Consider the following 16813-nt stretch of genomic DNA (forward strand, 5'->3'; position numbering starts at 1 on the left):
TAGAAACAAAATGAGAACCCCAAGGTCAAGACTATTAAATGCTTACGAAGCGACCTAATGGAGAAAATTGATTTCTCTGCTCGTACTTGTTCCATTCCTTTTCAACTACGCATGAACAATTTGGGCACATGTATTCTGACATTCCCAGTAATGAGAAAAGATGCTTTTATAAAAGAGTTTCCAACATGTCATGGTTTAGAAAACAGTTTGGGGAAATAATTTTAATATAGATATTTTTATACCAATTAAGTAAGAAACGTTGCTGGCAATACAGATCCTTAATGTGACAACAGGGGTTACTGGTAGCCAGTGACAGGGATTTGATGGGAAATCAGCTAGCGTTTCCTCACCTATCAAAATCTCTCTTGGGAGTAGACATGGGAGACAGTGGTGACATGCATCTAATGTATTTTCTACAGTGGTACAAAAGATCGTAATCTTAAAGAATTAATTGTTGATTTAAAATGCCGCCTTCTCCCACTACAGTTCCATTACTAACACCTGAAATAGAAAAATCACTGAATCCATTATCACCATGAACTAGACCTAAGAGAACCAGGTCAATATACACGGAAACATTGAACATTATTTAAATAATATTCATTCAATGAGAAAGCTTCAGGAACTCTCTAAGGGCTTAAAGAAGTGAGGTACGATGGAAAGACCCTTGACAGAGAAATAAACAGCAGGCCTAGTCCCAAATGTCACTCACTAGCTGTGTGATCTTGAAAAAGTCACTCAGCTTCTCTGTATCTCAGTTTCCTCATCTATAAAATGGCAGTGGGGTCAGGATTTAATCTTTAAACTCTTTCCAGTTCTAGGCAACCACAGTGTTATAATCGCCCTTATACACCCTTTCCCTTTGTCAACAGACATTACTTTGGGAATCAGCTGAGTAAATCAGATGGGCTGTACCCTGTCCTTGGGAACAGCAGACCACTTGTCATCTTGGGTCTTGGTTCATACCACATGCACAGAGGAAAGGGCATAGATAAATAAAAGTAAATGTTGAGAGCATTGCCAGGTCAGTGTCAACTTTGTTTCTCAGTCAGATACGCTAAGATATAGTGCAAAATGTCAGAACAACAACTAAAAGTAAAAGCATTACTTGTGATGGCTACTCATAGCTGACAGTCTGAAAGCTGCTCAAGCCCAAAGAGAAATACATCTGTGTTTCATTCAGTCCGCTTTACATTTAGAATGGCTTCCTCCCCCTACTTATCATTCTTGGACTAGAGGCAATCACGTGACACAGCTGCACGCAGAGAGAGAAGTTACAGAAAAAGGACAAGACGGTGGCAAGGATCTGAGCCAGATCCCCCTTTCTTACCTCCTCCACATGACTCGGAGCACTTGGTGAAGCCCTCATACTCCCAGTCGTAGAGCTGGTCAAAATCCTGCAGGCCACCGAAGAGGCCACCTGTCTCTTCTGGGTTAAACTCAGGAACCTCCCCATTGCAGGGTCCTGCGTAGCAGGGGCGCTGCGATGCTGGCTTGGGCCCTTCACATTCGTCAACGGGCAGGTCGGCCACAGACTGAGAGAAAGACAGGAGCACCTGGCACCGGACTATTCGCACCTGGGTCCCCACACCACAGGTGACCGTGCAGGCCGACCAGGCCTCTGGGATGAACCTGCAGTCCGCAAGCAAACAAGAGGACAGGATGAGAAGCCCCAAGCAGGAGACCGCGAGTACTGGGAGGGTCCTCATCCCACCTGCCACCGTGGCCCAGTGCCGTCCCAGGATGTGCTCAGGGCTTAGCCACCCTGTCCTGTGCTGGGCGCTTCGGTGTAGTTCATGAGCTCATTTGCCACTGTTTCTGGATTGGTTTCTTCATGAGTGTCATATGAACCCCCAGCTGGAAGACATTCCACGGACCACCTGCTTTCTCCCTGCTTTGTACCCACAGTGGTAGCTCTTTGGAGCAGGGAATTGGTTTCTTCTCTATCAATCTAAATCCCAGCACTTGTGCCTCCTGCATATGCTAGCTATTCTTCCAGCAGACTAATACTAATACTAAAAACTCCAACAAAATCAGCCCTTAGAAATATTTAAGGAAGTATTTTTTTGTTTTGTTTTTATTCTGGATTTCAGGTTCTGTAACTTTCTTTGCTTTTCTGCTCAATGTGCTTCCCAAGATTTATTTATATACAGAAAGAGAAAGAGGTTTTTTTGGTTTTTTTTGTAAGTTTCCAAGAACGGAGCAGAGCCTTGTTCCTCACACATTCTTTGAATTAGTCTGGACTGTAATTCTTTTTATATCCTAGAGAAGAGCCCTGCTACAAATTTAAATCCACAGGCATGTCACAGTAAACGAGGGGCTCTGCATTCAGAGTTTGTTCAACAAACTCCAGCGCCTCCCCCCCGAAAAAAGCCACGTTAGGGAGAACTTGGTTTTTCTCTGAGTTTCTCTAGAATGTAGGACAATATCCAAATTCCAGAAAGGCTTTTTTCCTCCCACTAATCAACAATGGCCATATCTGCAATGACCTTGAGAAGTGCCTAGAGAAAAAAGCCCAGAGGGAACCACTAACATTTTCACAAAGTTAGTATAATAATCTGGAGAAAGGACTTTGGAATTTTTTTTAAAAATTTACTTTTCCATGATCCTACTGCTTTTGAACAGGGAGTCATGCTGAGGAGGCATGCAAACCTGGCTCTTTAACCCTGACTTTGGCAGGAAAGGAAAGAAGTGATAAGAAGGTTATAGCATTAAATCCCAGCAAGTGAAAATAGTTCCTATCTAGTTTAGGGAAACTGAAATTCTAACAGGAAACCAATCCAAGTTTTCAAACTGGAAGAAACACAACAAAGATGTGGCCTGGGCCTGAGCCTGGTCTGTGTGCAGAGCAGGGGGACTGGCCCGGAGACCCAGACCCATGGTGTCTGAGGCATGGAGGGAGTCCCTTTAAGAAAGGCCTGATGCTTGTTTCCTTTGAAGAGCCATCCCCTAGGGGTGAACGAAGGTCACATACAACCTTGTCAGGAAGGTGCACGAGGGAGGAAGCATCACCCAGAATTATTCCCAAGAAATTCTCATCACAGAGTCACCTCCCTCTTTCTTTTTTTGAATTCCTGACCATCTCCTGGCACCTAGAGAACGTGGTAGGGAAAACAGTATCCTAAAAGATTAAAATGTCTTTCCCTCTTTAAATAACACTACCTGTAGCAGTCTTTTAGGAATATAAAACCAAAATCTGCAATCGAAATAATTTTAACCCTCTTATTACACATTCACATCTATCTGCCTGAGTCCTGGAACAGGGATCATAACAAATACACAAGCACTGAATTTTACAACCCAGGTGTGGACAGAAAGGAAAATACATACCAAACTATTTTATATATAAGAGAAACCCAGAAGCAAATGATAAGTCTGCCAGCTTTGACAATAGTGATGACTAATGCTTGTTTAATAATGTGGTCCTGAATTTTGTTTTCAAATGAAGAAGATGACAAGATCTCAAAAAGAATGGCACCGTATTAGCTTTTCCCATACAGTAAGGATTAGTGTTCTGTCAGCTATAATAGCCCTCTTCAGTGACTATTCCAAGAGACCAAGGCTCAAATAGCTTTTTCGGTAAAGGGCCAGATAGGGAAGATTTTAGTCTTTGTGGGCCATGTTTGTGAATCTTTGTTGTTGCAATAACCTCTGTTTCCATCCTTTTCCTATATACATAAACTTATGACAAGTAGCTAAATTGATTCGTTTATGGATTATCTCCTAGATAAAAAGTGAGTCCCAGATGAAATCTAGAATATAAAGGCTGCACAAATGAAACCCTCAGCTCCCCTTGCCTATATCATGAATCACTTTGCATTTGTTCTCTCTCCAGGACTGGGAAGATACACCAAAAGCACACAAAGTAGAAAAGGGGTGCTACCGAAGTCCCATGAACTCATCGCAATGATTGAGACTTGTTTACTTTAAAGTAGCATCTAAATGAAAAAAGTAAAGAAATATGTGTGTGAGGGTGTGTGTGTGTATTTTTGACTGTCGGGATACTTAGGGTTAATCTACTTTATGTCTCCCAAGTGAGAACCTTATCAAGTGTCAAACAGCCTTACTGGCTTATCTCCCAACCCACTATCCTTAGGTCTTCATCAAGTTCACACCAATTAAGAACAATTTGGTCTTTAAGTGGTGCTGTCTTTTGGCAGCCATCCTAGTATCTCTAGTGCATACACTGGATGATATACTATTCTCTCTCACTGAAGGCAGGAGATTGCATTTCAAAAGAAAAATATCTAATAGTGCAAACGGCCAAATGAATAATAACTGTTTTTCATGTGAAACCTTCCCCCATATCCCTAGATCTCCCAACTCTGTATTTACCAACTTGAGCTTTCTGGCCACAAGTGGGAGGAAGCAAGGTCAGTGAGAGGGCAGTCATATGAGCTAGGAGGTTTAACTGCAATGTTTAGAAGACGCATCTTGAGTAGTTCTTGCTGAGTTAGAACCTTTAAAGTGGGACCTTTAAAATGGAGTCAATGTGTCTTTTAAAAATCAGTATAGTAATCATTTTGATGTACAATGTATTATTGAAGTTTAATTTGGGTAATTTACAAATTCTTTTGGTTAGCAGCACTATCGCCAGATGAATGAAGAATGGCTTGGATAAGTGAGTTCTTTCAAAGGTGGGCTTGAGCTTCAGAAATTATTGATATGATTTCTGCATTTAGTTTTCCCATCTCCAGGATAAAACAAACAAACGAACAGAACCCTGGCAAATAAGTAATTTATGTTTCTCTCTGGTCTTCTGTTTGCAGGATTCATTGTTCATTTCACTACCAAAATACTTATCCTTTAATTAGAGGTATTACCACAGTCCCTATTAGGAAATAGAAAAGAGTGATAATCAAATTCGCTTGTAAAATCCCAAAGTGGTTTAGTTTATTAGTGGCTATTACGGAGTCAGAAGCATGGACTGAAATAATAAAAACTATTACTTTATTAATATGATGCTAAAGAGAAACAATTCACTCTTGGTTAGTCTCACATTACTGCAGATATTAGCCAGACTTAGCTCTAGTTTTATACACACATGGCCTGATATTTTTTTTCTTTTCTCCTCTTCCTTTCCTCTCTCCTCCTTTCATATGAGTGCTTGTTAAAAAAAAAATCACTAGGATTATTCAAAATAAGAGTAGCACAATATAGTAGCTCTATAGTTGTGTTATTTTGATGCTGTTAGGAGCCTCACCCCATTCTCTAGTTTCAAAATGCAAATTGAAACTTGCAGAAAATCACATTAGAAATACTTAATTTTCGTTTAGTTTTCAATCTTATAACATTTGAGTTATAAGTTGATAGGGGTTGTGGATTTCTTTTTCCTCTTTCTTTTGGTGATTTTAGGGTGAGGGGAGAGGAGGGAATGAACTGAATAGTGTAGAAAAAAATTATAAAAACTTAAAAGGGACCCCAAAGATTACTGAATATTCTGTTCAGTGCATTGTTCCTATATTATTATAAAATTTTAAAATCTTTCATTGACTGTGAGTTATTTTACAACTTTTAAACTGCAGGAAATTGATCATGAGATTCTTTCCCATAGAAATGAAGATTGTGTCTTGTGGAATGCAATTGGTTGTCCTGTGGATAGATCCATTTTGCATCTACTTATAAATTCATTTCAGTATTCTTATTTGCCTGAATATGTTTGGTTCTTTTAAATTTCCTTTGAGTTGGTTGTAACATATTCCTGGTTTCTTCATTAGTTAATGAGGTAAATACAATCTTTTTTGTTTTTTTGTTTGTTTGTTTGTTTTGTGGTACACGGGCCTCTCACTGTTGTGGCCTCTCCCTCTGTGGAGCACAGGCTCCGGACGCGCAGGCTCAGCGGCCATGGCTCACAGGCCCAGCTGCTCCGCGGCATGTGGGATCTTCCCGGACCGGGGCACGAACCCGTATCCCCTGCATCGGCAGTCGGACTCTCAACCACTGCGCCACCAGGGAAGCCCTAAATACAATCTTTGACAGATGTTTATTTTATATGCACATGAGAATCATGATTATTCCCTTTCTAAAATTTTCTCACCTAACCAGTGGCCACAGAGGGATCTGGAGAAGAGTATACTGGAAAAATAAAATACTGTATAAGTAATTCTATACCAAATTAACCAGAAAGTCTTTTACATAAATATGTCATTTGGGGACAAAAAAATCATCATACGTCATTGGTAAAAATGGTATTTCATATTACCTCATCTTATTTTTAGTTCAATCTTTCTCTATTCTTTTTCTTTAGTTTTGAAGAGTTGGTTCTTCTCCTGATTCTGGACAATCTTTGAGACAGTAAAATCTTTAGGAAAAGGTGCAGTTACTTAAACCTAGCTGGGCATTTGGGCATTTGGGCATTTGTATCGAAGAGGCATTTGGATCTATGAGAAAAAAATAGTTGCTGCTGGGTGGGAAAGGAACTAGGAGAGGGAAAGGGAAACACATTCTTTCGCCTACTTAGTTATTTATTCAATGTCCCTCAATGAAATTAAAAGCAAAGATGTTTAAAAAAAAATCCTCCAAACTAGTAAACAAACAAAAAACCTTTGGAATGTTACAAAGGGCAGGCAACTCTTTAACTGAATCACTCTAGGAGTTTTAAAGTGACTTACTTATAAAATCCATTATACTAAAAAAAAAAAAATCCATCATACTAAGACAAACTTAAAATGATTATTTAAAAATATAGCTAGCTTTGCATTTCATGTTTGTATGAGAAGTAACCACTGGCTTTTCAACACAAAGCTAGACAATTTCATTAATGAATATATACAACTAATTCACTGACATTGGGTTTTTAAATCAAACTTATTTATGAATTCTTTTGTCATTGTAGCAACTAGGGGCTTGGTTTGTGGGAAAAGTGGTTATAAAGGGAGAGTAGGTGACAGTTTAGGGGGTTATATGAATCTATGTCCATGATAAAATTTCAAAGAACTATTAAAAAAATGAAGAAAGTACATGAAAAACTTGTGAAATACAAATAAATTCTATAGTTTTAAAAATATATATATATAACTAAAGCATTAAAGTTTTGAGAGAACACTTATCCAAAATATGCCTCTACATTCACTTAGAACCACACCTAAATCATTCCAAATAAATGGGAATCTAACTTATTGTGAAAGCTCTTTAGTCAAGGATACTTGATCTGAATGTGGAATTATGAAAATATTTCTCAACTGCAGCTGTTAGCTTACAAGTCTCTGGAACTGCAAATAATTCATGCTGGTTATGAAATGCATATTGAAGTCTCCAAGCAAAATTTTGCAAAGGTGCCCAGGACATCAGTCTGCAAAACATCTAATAGCACCACTTTTTTTCATACGTTCCTCACATCCTTAAGTATCACACCTGTGAGGGTCTTCAGCACTGTAAGGTGCCTAGTAGTATAACCAAGAATAGAATGGTTCTAGAAATTAAGATGACAAAACAAATGACAATTTTGATGCAGTTGCCAATACAATTATTTGAAAAAAAAATTCAGTGACTGCCCCGTCTAGTGCTGGACCCAAGGACCCAATTCCATAACATTCTAAGGCAGTCCTGGGACAGCAATATTTAGTGGCATTTTCCAAGTAGTTGACTTCTTTTTCTCATGATAGTGTTGCCCTTTTGGGTTCTTTGAGAGGCAGCTGGCCTTGGCAAGAATGCCTCAGTGGCTTGCTTGCGGAAATGCTCAGTGCTGGAAGTGGGGGAAGAAAGGCTGACTGCATTAAAGAGCACATTTTCCTTTCAAGGAGACTCTGTACTAGAAGGAAATGCTGCAGGAGACCAGAGTTCTCTCCAAGTTCCAACGAGCCAGAGACGACTGGGCTCTTTCAAAGCCTAGGACCTCGTACGTTTGAGTACTCTGTTAAACTCATCTTGTAGGTCTGACCCGGCTTCCTCTAATATGGTTCCAGACAAGATATTAGAAGGATGGGATTTCCCGGGTAGTCCAGTGGTTAAGAATCCAACTAAGCCCGCGTGCTGCAACCACTGAGCCTGTGCACCACAACTAGAGAGCCCATGTGCTGCAACTACGGAGCCCATGTGCTCTGGAGCCCGTGCACCACAACGAAGAGCCCACGTGCCACAACGAAAGATTCCACATGCCACAACTAAGACTCAATGCAGCCAATAAATAAATAAATAAAGATATTAGAAGGAATCTTACTAAAGGAGGGACCCTCTTGACCATCAGGATGTTGTTCTTCTTTAACAATAAGAGAAAAGCCAGGAAAAAGACAGTTGATAATAAATGTTTAAGAGTATTGGTCCCACATTGTCTTCTCTTCCTGACAAATCCAGTGCTGAGTCATCTTGTTTCCAGTAGCATCCAGCACACCTGATTGTGCCTTTTTTCTTAAATTATGTTCTCCTTGACTTACATGATACCAAACTTTCCAGGTTTTTGTTTTTCTTTTCTGGTCACTTCCTCCTCGGGCTCCTTTTCTAGATCCTTCTCCTCTCCTCAAACTCTAAATATTGCAGGGCCTGAAGGCTCAGTTTGGTGCGGTCTTCTGATGTGCTCACCAATGATTCTTGGTTTCAAATACCACCAAAGTACAGGCAACTTCCAAGTATTTACCCTCCAGTCTAGACCTTTTTTCTGAGCTTCATATCGAAACTTTTTTTTTAAAGTAAGATTTGGGATAGCAAGCCATTTTACTCTTTGAAAGGAATAAACACTGATTTAACACAATCTATTTATCAAAAAATTATGCAGTGCTTCTTATGTGCCAGCCTCACTTCTAAGTGCTTTATAAATAAATGTTGTTAAATCCTAACAATAACCTGATGAGAAAAGAATTAGTATTATCTCCATTTAATATACAGATGAGGAAACTGAGATATACGCCACACACCTAGTAAGGTTTCATGCTCTTAACCAGTACACATTGACATCTCTCCTGAGTGGCATTTTCACTTGGATATTTCAAAGGTATCTCCAACTTAAAGTGTCCAAAATGGAACTCTTGATTCCCTTTCTTAGCATCCAATTCCTCTTCCAACCTTCTCCGTCACAGCAAATGATTCAACTGGGTAGCTAATTGCTCACATGAAAAATTAGGAGTTATTCTTGACCCCCCTTTTTCCCTAGTTCCTCACTTTGAAACGATTCCCAAATTCTATTAATTCTCCCTCAAAAATATATCTGAAATTCATTTACCTCTCTCCATCTCGACTACTTCCACCTTGATATAATAACAGCAACAACCACAACAATAATAGCTAACGTTCACTGATATGTTTTAAGCATTTCTATATATTAGCTCATTATAACACTGTTAGGAGATGGGTACTGTCAGAAACATTGTGAAATGGACAAACAAGATTACTCTAGCAGACTTTCAGGGGCTGTCAAATTCTATGGAAGTGTGAGTCTTTGTCTTCAGCTAGTCTATTTTGCAATTCCATAGAGATGAAAGTTTCCTTGTAGAGAGCTAGTGATGATGTAGATGTTTCTCATTCATAGTGACGGAATTAATTTTTCTGTTCATGTCAATGCAAATAATTTTGTCTGATAGAAAATATAAACTTTTCTAAATCCAATTCACATTAGAACTAGTTTTAACATCTTATTGGTTCTGTCATAATTCATGAGTTAAAAAAAAGTTTGACATGTGCTCATTTTATATTTATAAATCATGATTTTACCTTTCTGAAAATTATATTTTAACAACTTATATATTTAACAAAAATAAATTATATTTTAACAATTATATTTTCATCCCAATTTCTAGATGATAAAATTGAGACACAGATATTCCCAAGGTCATACTGCTAAATAAATGGCAGAGTCAAGATTCAAATCATGGCCATTTACTATAGAATCCATGCTCTTTACCACCTCATTGTCCTGGCTCTAAGGCTGCCATGTAAGCCAGATCATTGATGCTAACATCTGCTCTCTCCTGGACTACCACAATAGCCACTGATCTGTTTTCTTCCTCTGTTAGCTCTTAATAATTCTTTCTTCATGCTGTAGCCAGGGGGCTCTTAAAATGTAAACCTTTTCATTGTTCCTGCTATACCCAGAAACAAAGCCAAACTCCTTACCCAGGTTTATATCATGCCATTTTCCATCTTCATCTCCTACAATTCTCCCCACCCCCAGCCCAGTCACTAGCTTCCAGACACACTAGTCTTCCTTCACTTGCTTAAATGTGTGTAATTCTTTCCTGACTCAGTTTTGGCATGTGTGGATCACTCCCCGGATGACCCTCCTCCCTTCTCTCAGCTTAGAATAACTTCCGCTCATCCTACAGGTCTCAGCTGACCGGTCCCTTCTCAAAGAAGACTTCCTTGACTCCCAGACCTTTTGGGGGCCCCTGTCAGACTCTCTGACAGAACCTCTTCATTTTCTTATAACAGCAATCAGTTTTTGATAATCAAGTGTGAATCTTTATGGAATAACTATCTCATTTATTAGACCAAACCTCCATGAAGGTAGAACTTCACATAATAGGTGCTCAAAAATACATTTTTTTCAAATGAATAAGTGAATGGGTAAATAGGAGGGTAAGGGTTGATGTTATGAGTGATTTGATATTGGGCTCAGTCTTGGCTCCAGAGGTTGAAACCAAGCTAGATAAAGAGGCAATAGCCTAAACCTACCAAGACTGACTCAGGAAGAAATAGAAAATATGAATAGACCAATCACAAGCACTGAAATTGAAACTGTGATTAAAAATCTTCCATCAAACAAAAGCCCAGGACCAGATGGCTTCACAGGCGAATTCTATCAAACATTTAGAGAAGAGCTAACACCCATCCTTCTCAAACTCTTCCAAACAATATCAGAGGAAGGAACACTCCCAAACTCATTCTACGAGGCCACCATCACCTTGATACCAAAACCAGGCAAGGATGTCACAAAGAAAGAAAACTACAGGCCAATATCACTGATGAACATAGATGCAAAAATCCTCAACAAAATACTAGCAAACAGAATCCAACAGCACATTAAAAGGATCATACACCATGATCAAGTGGGGTTTATTCCAGGAATGCAAGGATTCTTCAATATACGCAAATCAATCAATGTGATACACCATATTAACAAGTTGAAGGAGAAAAACCATATGATCATCTCAATAGATGCAGAGAAAGCTTTCGACAAAATTCAACACCCATTTATGATAAAAACCCTGCAGAAAGTAGGCATAGAGGGAACTTTCCTCAACATAATAAAGGCCATATATGACAAACCCACAGCCAACATTGTCCTCAATGGTGAAAAACTGAAACCATTTCCACTAAGATCAGGAACAAGACAAGGCTGCCCACTCTCACCACTCTTATTCAACCTAGTTTTGGAAGTTTTAGCCACAGCAATCAGAGAAGAAAAGGAAATAAAAGGAATCCAAATTGGAAAAGAAGAAGTAAAGCTGTCACTGTTTGCAGATGACATGATACTATACATAGAGAATCCTAAAGATGCTACCGAAAAACTACTAGAGCTAATCAATGAATTTGGTAAAGTAGCAGGATACAAAATTAATGCACAGAAATCTCTGGCATTCCTGTACACTAATGATGAAAAATCTGAAAATGAAATCAAGAAAACACTCCCATTTACCATTGCAACAAAAAGAATAAAATATCTAGGAATAAACCTACCTAAGGAGACAAAAGACCTGTATGCAGAAAATTATAAGACACTGATGAAAGAAATTAAAGATGATATAAATAGATGGAGAGATATACCATGCTCCTGGATTGGAAGAATCAATATTGTGAAAATGACTCTACTACCCAAAGCAATCTACAGATTGAATGCAATCCCTATCAAACTACCACTGGCATTTTTCACAGAAGTAGAACAAAAAATTTCAAAATTTGTTTGGAAAAACAAAAGACCCCGAATAGCCAAAGCAATCTTGAGAACGAAAAACGGAGCTGGAGGAATCAGGCTGCCTGACTTCAGACTATACTACAAAGCTACAGTAATTAAGACAGTGTGGTACTGGCATAAAAACAGAAAGATGGATCAGTGGATCAGGATAGAAAGCCCAGAGATAAACCCACGCACATATGGCCAACTTATCTTTGATAAAGGAGGCAGGAATGTACAGTGGAGAAAGGACAGCCTCTTCAATAAGTGGTGCTGGGAAAACTGGACAGGGACATGTAAAAGTATGAGATTAGATCATTCCCTAACACCATACACAAAAATAAGCTCAAAATGGATTAAAGACCTAAATGTAAGGCCAGAAACTATCAAACTCCTAGAGGAAAACATAGGTAGAACACTCTATGACATAAATCACAGCAAGATCCTTTTGGACCCACCTCCTAGAGAAATGGAAATAAAAACAAAGATAAACAAATGGGACCTAATGAAACTTCAAAGCTTTTGCACAGCAAAGGAAACCATAAACAAGACCAAAAGACAACCCTCAGAATGGGAGAAAATATTTGCAAATGAAGCAACTGACAAAGGATTAATCTCCAAAATTTATAAACAGCTCATGAAGCTCAATAGCAAAAAAACAAACAACCCAATCCAAAAATGGGCAGAAGACTTAAATAGGCATTTCTCCAAAGAAGATATACAGACTGCCAACAAACACATGAAAGAATGCTCAACATCATTAATCATTAGAGAAATGCAAATCAAAACTACAATGAGATATCATCTCACACCAGTCAGAATGGCCATCATCAAGAAATCTAGAAACAATAAATGCTGGAGAGGGTGTGGAGAAAAGGGAACACTCTTGCACTGCTGGTGGGAATGTGAATTGGTACAGCCACTATGGAGAACAGTATGGAGGTTCCTTAAAAAACTAAAAATAGAACTACCATATGACCCAGCAATCCCACTACTAGGCATATACCCTGAGAAAACCATAATTCAAAAAGAGACATGTACCAAAATGTTCATTGCAGCTCTATTCACAATAGCCCGGAGCTGGAAACAACCTAAGTGTCCATCATCGGATGAATGGATAAACAAGATGTGGCACATATATACAATGGAATATTACTCAGCCATAAAAAGAAACGAAACTGAGCTATTTGTAATGAGGTGGATAGACCTAGAGTCTGTCATACAGAGTGAAGTAAGTCAGAAAGAGAAAGACAAATACCGTATGCTAACACATATATATGGAATTAAAAAAAAAAAATGTCATGAAGAACCTAGGGGTAAAACGGGAATAAAGACACAGACCTACTTGAGAATGGACTTGAGGATATGGGGAAGGGGAAGGGTAAGCTGTGACAAAGGGAAAGAGAGGCATGGACATATATACACTACCAAACGTAAGGTAGATAGATAGTGGGAAGCAGCCGCAGAGCACAGGGAGATCAGCTCGGTGCTTTGTGACCGCCTGGAGGGGTGGGATGGGGAGGGTGGGAGGGAGGGAGATGCATGAGGGAGGGGATGTGGGAACAGATGTATATGTATGACTGATTCACTTTGTTATAAAGCAGAAACTATTAAAAAAAAAAATATTAAAAAAAAAAAAAAAAAAAAAAAAAAGAGGCAATAGCCTAAAACTTCAAAGAAATTAAATCATACTTTTAAGTTCCAGGCATTGGCATGGAAAATCTGAAACCATTTTCCTGTTTTAGAAGTTTCTTATGGTCTTTCAAAAGGTGATTGTGCCCAGATTTAGTAGCTATCATGGGCTTTTTTATTTATATTTCTTATAGCTGCCTTTGGGCAGTATGTGCTGGCCTTGATTCATCTTGATGGGGTTTGGGTTGTCATGTAGCTTGAGACAAGTTTAAGTTCTGTGTCTATCATACTTATGTTAAATCTCAATAAAAATGCTGCTTTATAGAATAAAAGGATTTGGGGCAGCTTTGAAACAGAGGATGCCTTCAGTAATTTATACATGACTCTGGTCTAACACTGCCTTATTATACAACCAGCCACCCAACAGTGAAGACTCTGGAGCATTATGGAATTGATCCTAGTTTAGAGGAACCCACTCTTTAAAACTCATTACACACAGAGATTTGGGAAAAAGAGAAGACAGACCCTTAACTGTATGAGCAGATACAAATGGAGCCAAATCACTCTCCACCAATGAAAAGTGAGGCTACGACACTCGTTTCAAACCATCTTTCTCTCCATTGCTTTTCTGACCTATGTGAACGGAACATGGTTTAAAAGTTTGGTTTTTCTTAAGGCTAGTCTGATGATTTAAAAAGCCATATCCCAGGAACTAAAATGCCATTATAGCTTACAATGCTATTAGTGCATTTGGAGTTCTTAGCTTAATAAAAGAATGTAGATTTTAGTGCATATTATTTTCTCTGACTTGGATAAAAATCTAAAATATTGTAAACTCAGAATACTTGTCATGAACCATTTCTTCTTCACATGGAGTGGAATTAGTTTATCTTGCAATTTTGTAAAGGTTTCTTTCCCTTAATTCAACAAGTTTGGCAAAGCTTTCCAAAGAAAAGTTCAGTTCATTAAAAATGACCTTAATGGACTTAACATATATTGGTGGTGACAGGGTCCATACTGTATTTTGGCACACAAGGATCCCATTAATTTGTCTTTGCCACTCTCTAGGGCTCAGCTGAGCAGTAGTTCAGATTTAGTTCTGAAAGTAGCTCCAGATTGAGCATTAAGTGGAGACAGTAGGAGGGGCTGACAAATTTAGAACTTCTTGGTTTGCAAGAAAGGCTTTTCTAATGACTACATAAAAATGGCTCTGTCTGCTCTCTTGAATTTGTTATTGATTTTTCTGTCTCAGTGCATGCTGGGAGCAAGCTTGGGGTATCAACTGGACGTAACTCAGAGTTGAGAGAGGATGCTTTTCCATCTGAGCATTTTCTAAACTTTCCTTATTAATTTTTGCCATTTGTTATAGATTTCTTTTGGTTCAAATAAAGGTAACTAACCCTTGTTCCTTAGGATAAATTCTTGGCTAAATTCAAAGTGTGCTGCTTACAAGTGAGTCTTCAAAGAGCCTCAGAAGTATAGAGGAGACACAGGAAGGTGGTGCTAGCTGGGGAACCACTAGTTGAATTTGGGGTTATTTGGGGTTACTTGTGGTTCTCTCACATGCCACGTGATACAACATGTATGAGGCAGAGATAAGACCTGCCTCCATTTCTCCATTTGTAAATGAGTAATTATTATACAATTTTACTTTCTTAAATATTCTCTAAGAAGATGAATGATGCTGGAAAAGGTCCAATCATAACCACAGTTAACACCTAAACAGAGTTTTCTGCATACCAGGTACTTTATACATAACTTAATCCTCTAAATAGCCTTGTGATATAGATACCATTATGTTCGGTTCTCAAATGAGGAAATTAAGGTCTCTGGGGTTAAATGATTTGTCAGGGTTCCCTGTTACTGTTGGGGGATCCATGATTCACACCCAGGAGGTCCGTCCCTGGAGCCCACACTTTTCACCACTGTGCATGCTGCTACCATGCATGTAGCTTTGATCAATAGTTAAAGTGCTTTTTACTTTGATTCCAGCGGGGCTATATTCTTGTTTGAGCACACAAATATACAGACTCACCCCCCCCCACCAACTCACATAGTTGGCAGCCTGATGTACCTGAAAAAAATTTCATATTTTAGGAAATTATGTGTGGTTTCAGTAGCATATTTTCAACACCTACCAAGGATCAGTGAGGTACATCTACTGATACAAAATATCTGATCATTTGCTATATAAAAAGATCCAATGATCTTTCCTCAAGTGCTAGTTTTGGAGTCAAAGTCAGATACACAGAAATTCTATCATAATCTGCTAACCCCCAGTTTACACTTATATCCCCCTCAAACCCCTTCAGTGTCTACTACATTCTTCTGTCACTCATTTCTCATATTTGTGCATTTTTACCATGTACTAGCTTAACTATCCTGATATTGTAGCTCAGAGGAACATTGGGTAGTAGAGAGAGTTTGGGAATTCAATAAATAATTCTCCTACACTCCCTGTGAAATAAATAACACAATCGTGTTGGGCACACCCAAACACCAAATGGCATTTCTTCAAAATGGCTGGCTCGTTTGTTCAATCTGTGGATGACTGGCCAATACTTTGCTCACAATCTTATCATGCCTGTGGTAAGCATGCACTCAAGGTTTCTTGAGGGCAGGGACTATTGGGATACTTTTTACCGTACCTGCACTTGACACAAAGTCTGGCCCAGAGCAGGTGACTTAAGAGTGAATTCAGATTCTTTCATTAGGAGGTGCGAACAATTAGCAGGTCCAGTGTTATTTAAAATACATAATCAGCCAAAGAATTTATATTAAGCATTCTGCAGAGGATATAAGGGACAAGAACGATTTGGGTAGACAGGGAGACCAGAAAGGAAGGAATTGGAAAGGAGAGAGGTCACGATCGTTATGGGGATAAGTGCTCATTCAGTCTGGCCAGTGTGAGGCTTTCACTCCGCCATGTGCCAAATCAAAATTAAATGCTTTTGTGCTTTTTTATCCCGTAACTCTAATGCTATGTTCTGCTTGAACATCCTTTTTGAGGGTTTAATGATCTGCAAATAGTGTTTACATTTCTTGATCTTAGGTGACTCTTAATTCTTAAGAGATATATCTGTTTCTCTCTATATAGAAGATGTTTCTTTTTATGTTCTGTGGCCTGAGATTCACAAAGAGAATGTACTTGAAGTATCTTGTATTGAGGATATGAACAGAAAAACTATCTGGGTCCATTACCAATGTTTGATTCCTTAAATAGCCTTTGGGGGAAAATATAAAATCACGTGTCACACAATTAACAGTCCTAACCACTTTAAAAAAGTATGAATTCACATTCTTAACCACTGAGTTAAGCCATCCACATTCTCAGACAACTTACTGGATATAAATATGGAC

The 16813-nt window shown here is 38.7% G+C and overlaps 1 protein-coding gene across 2 annotated transcripts in view; it reads right to left on the minus strand.

Moving 5' to 3' along the window:
- Positions 1-16813, minus strand: part of ADAMTSL1 (ADAMTS like 1) — a gene marked incomplete at both ends in the record, with an annotated part of 469161 nt that overhangs the window by 232918 nt on the left and 219430 nt on the right. For both annotated transcript variants that reach the window (XM_079706140.1, XM_079706139.1), the window contains one exon: positions 1331-1632. In XM_079706140.1, the coding sequence (XP_079562266.1) occupies positions 1331-1632 (302 nt within the window). The remainder of the gene's footprint in view (positions 1-1330; positions 1633-16813) is intronic.

Source organism: Hyperoodon ampullatus, assembly GCF_949752795.1.
Source record: "Hyperoodon ampullatus genome assembly, chromosome: 6".
Lineage (NCBI taxonomy): Eukaryota > Metazoa > Chordata > Mammalia > Artiodactyla > Ziphiidae > Hyperoodon > Hyperoodon ampullatus.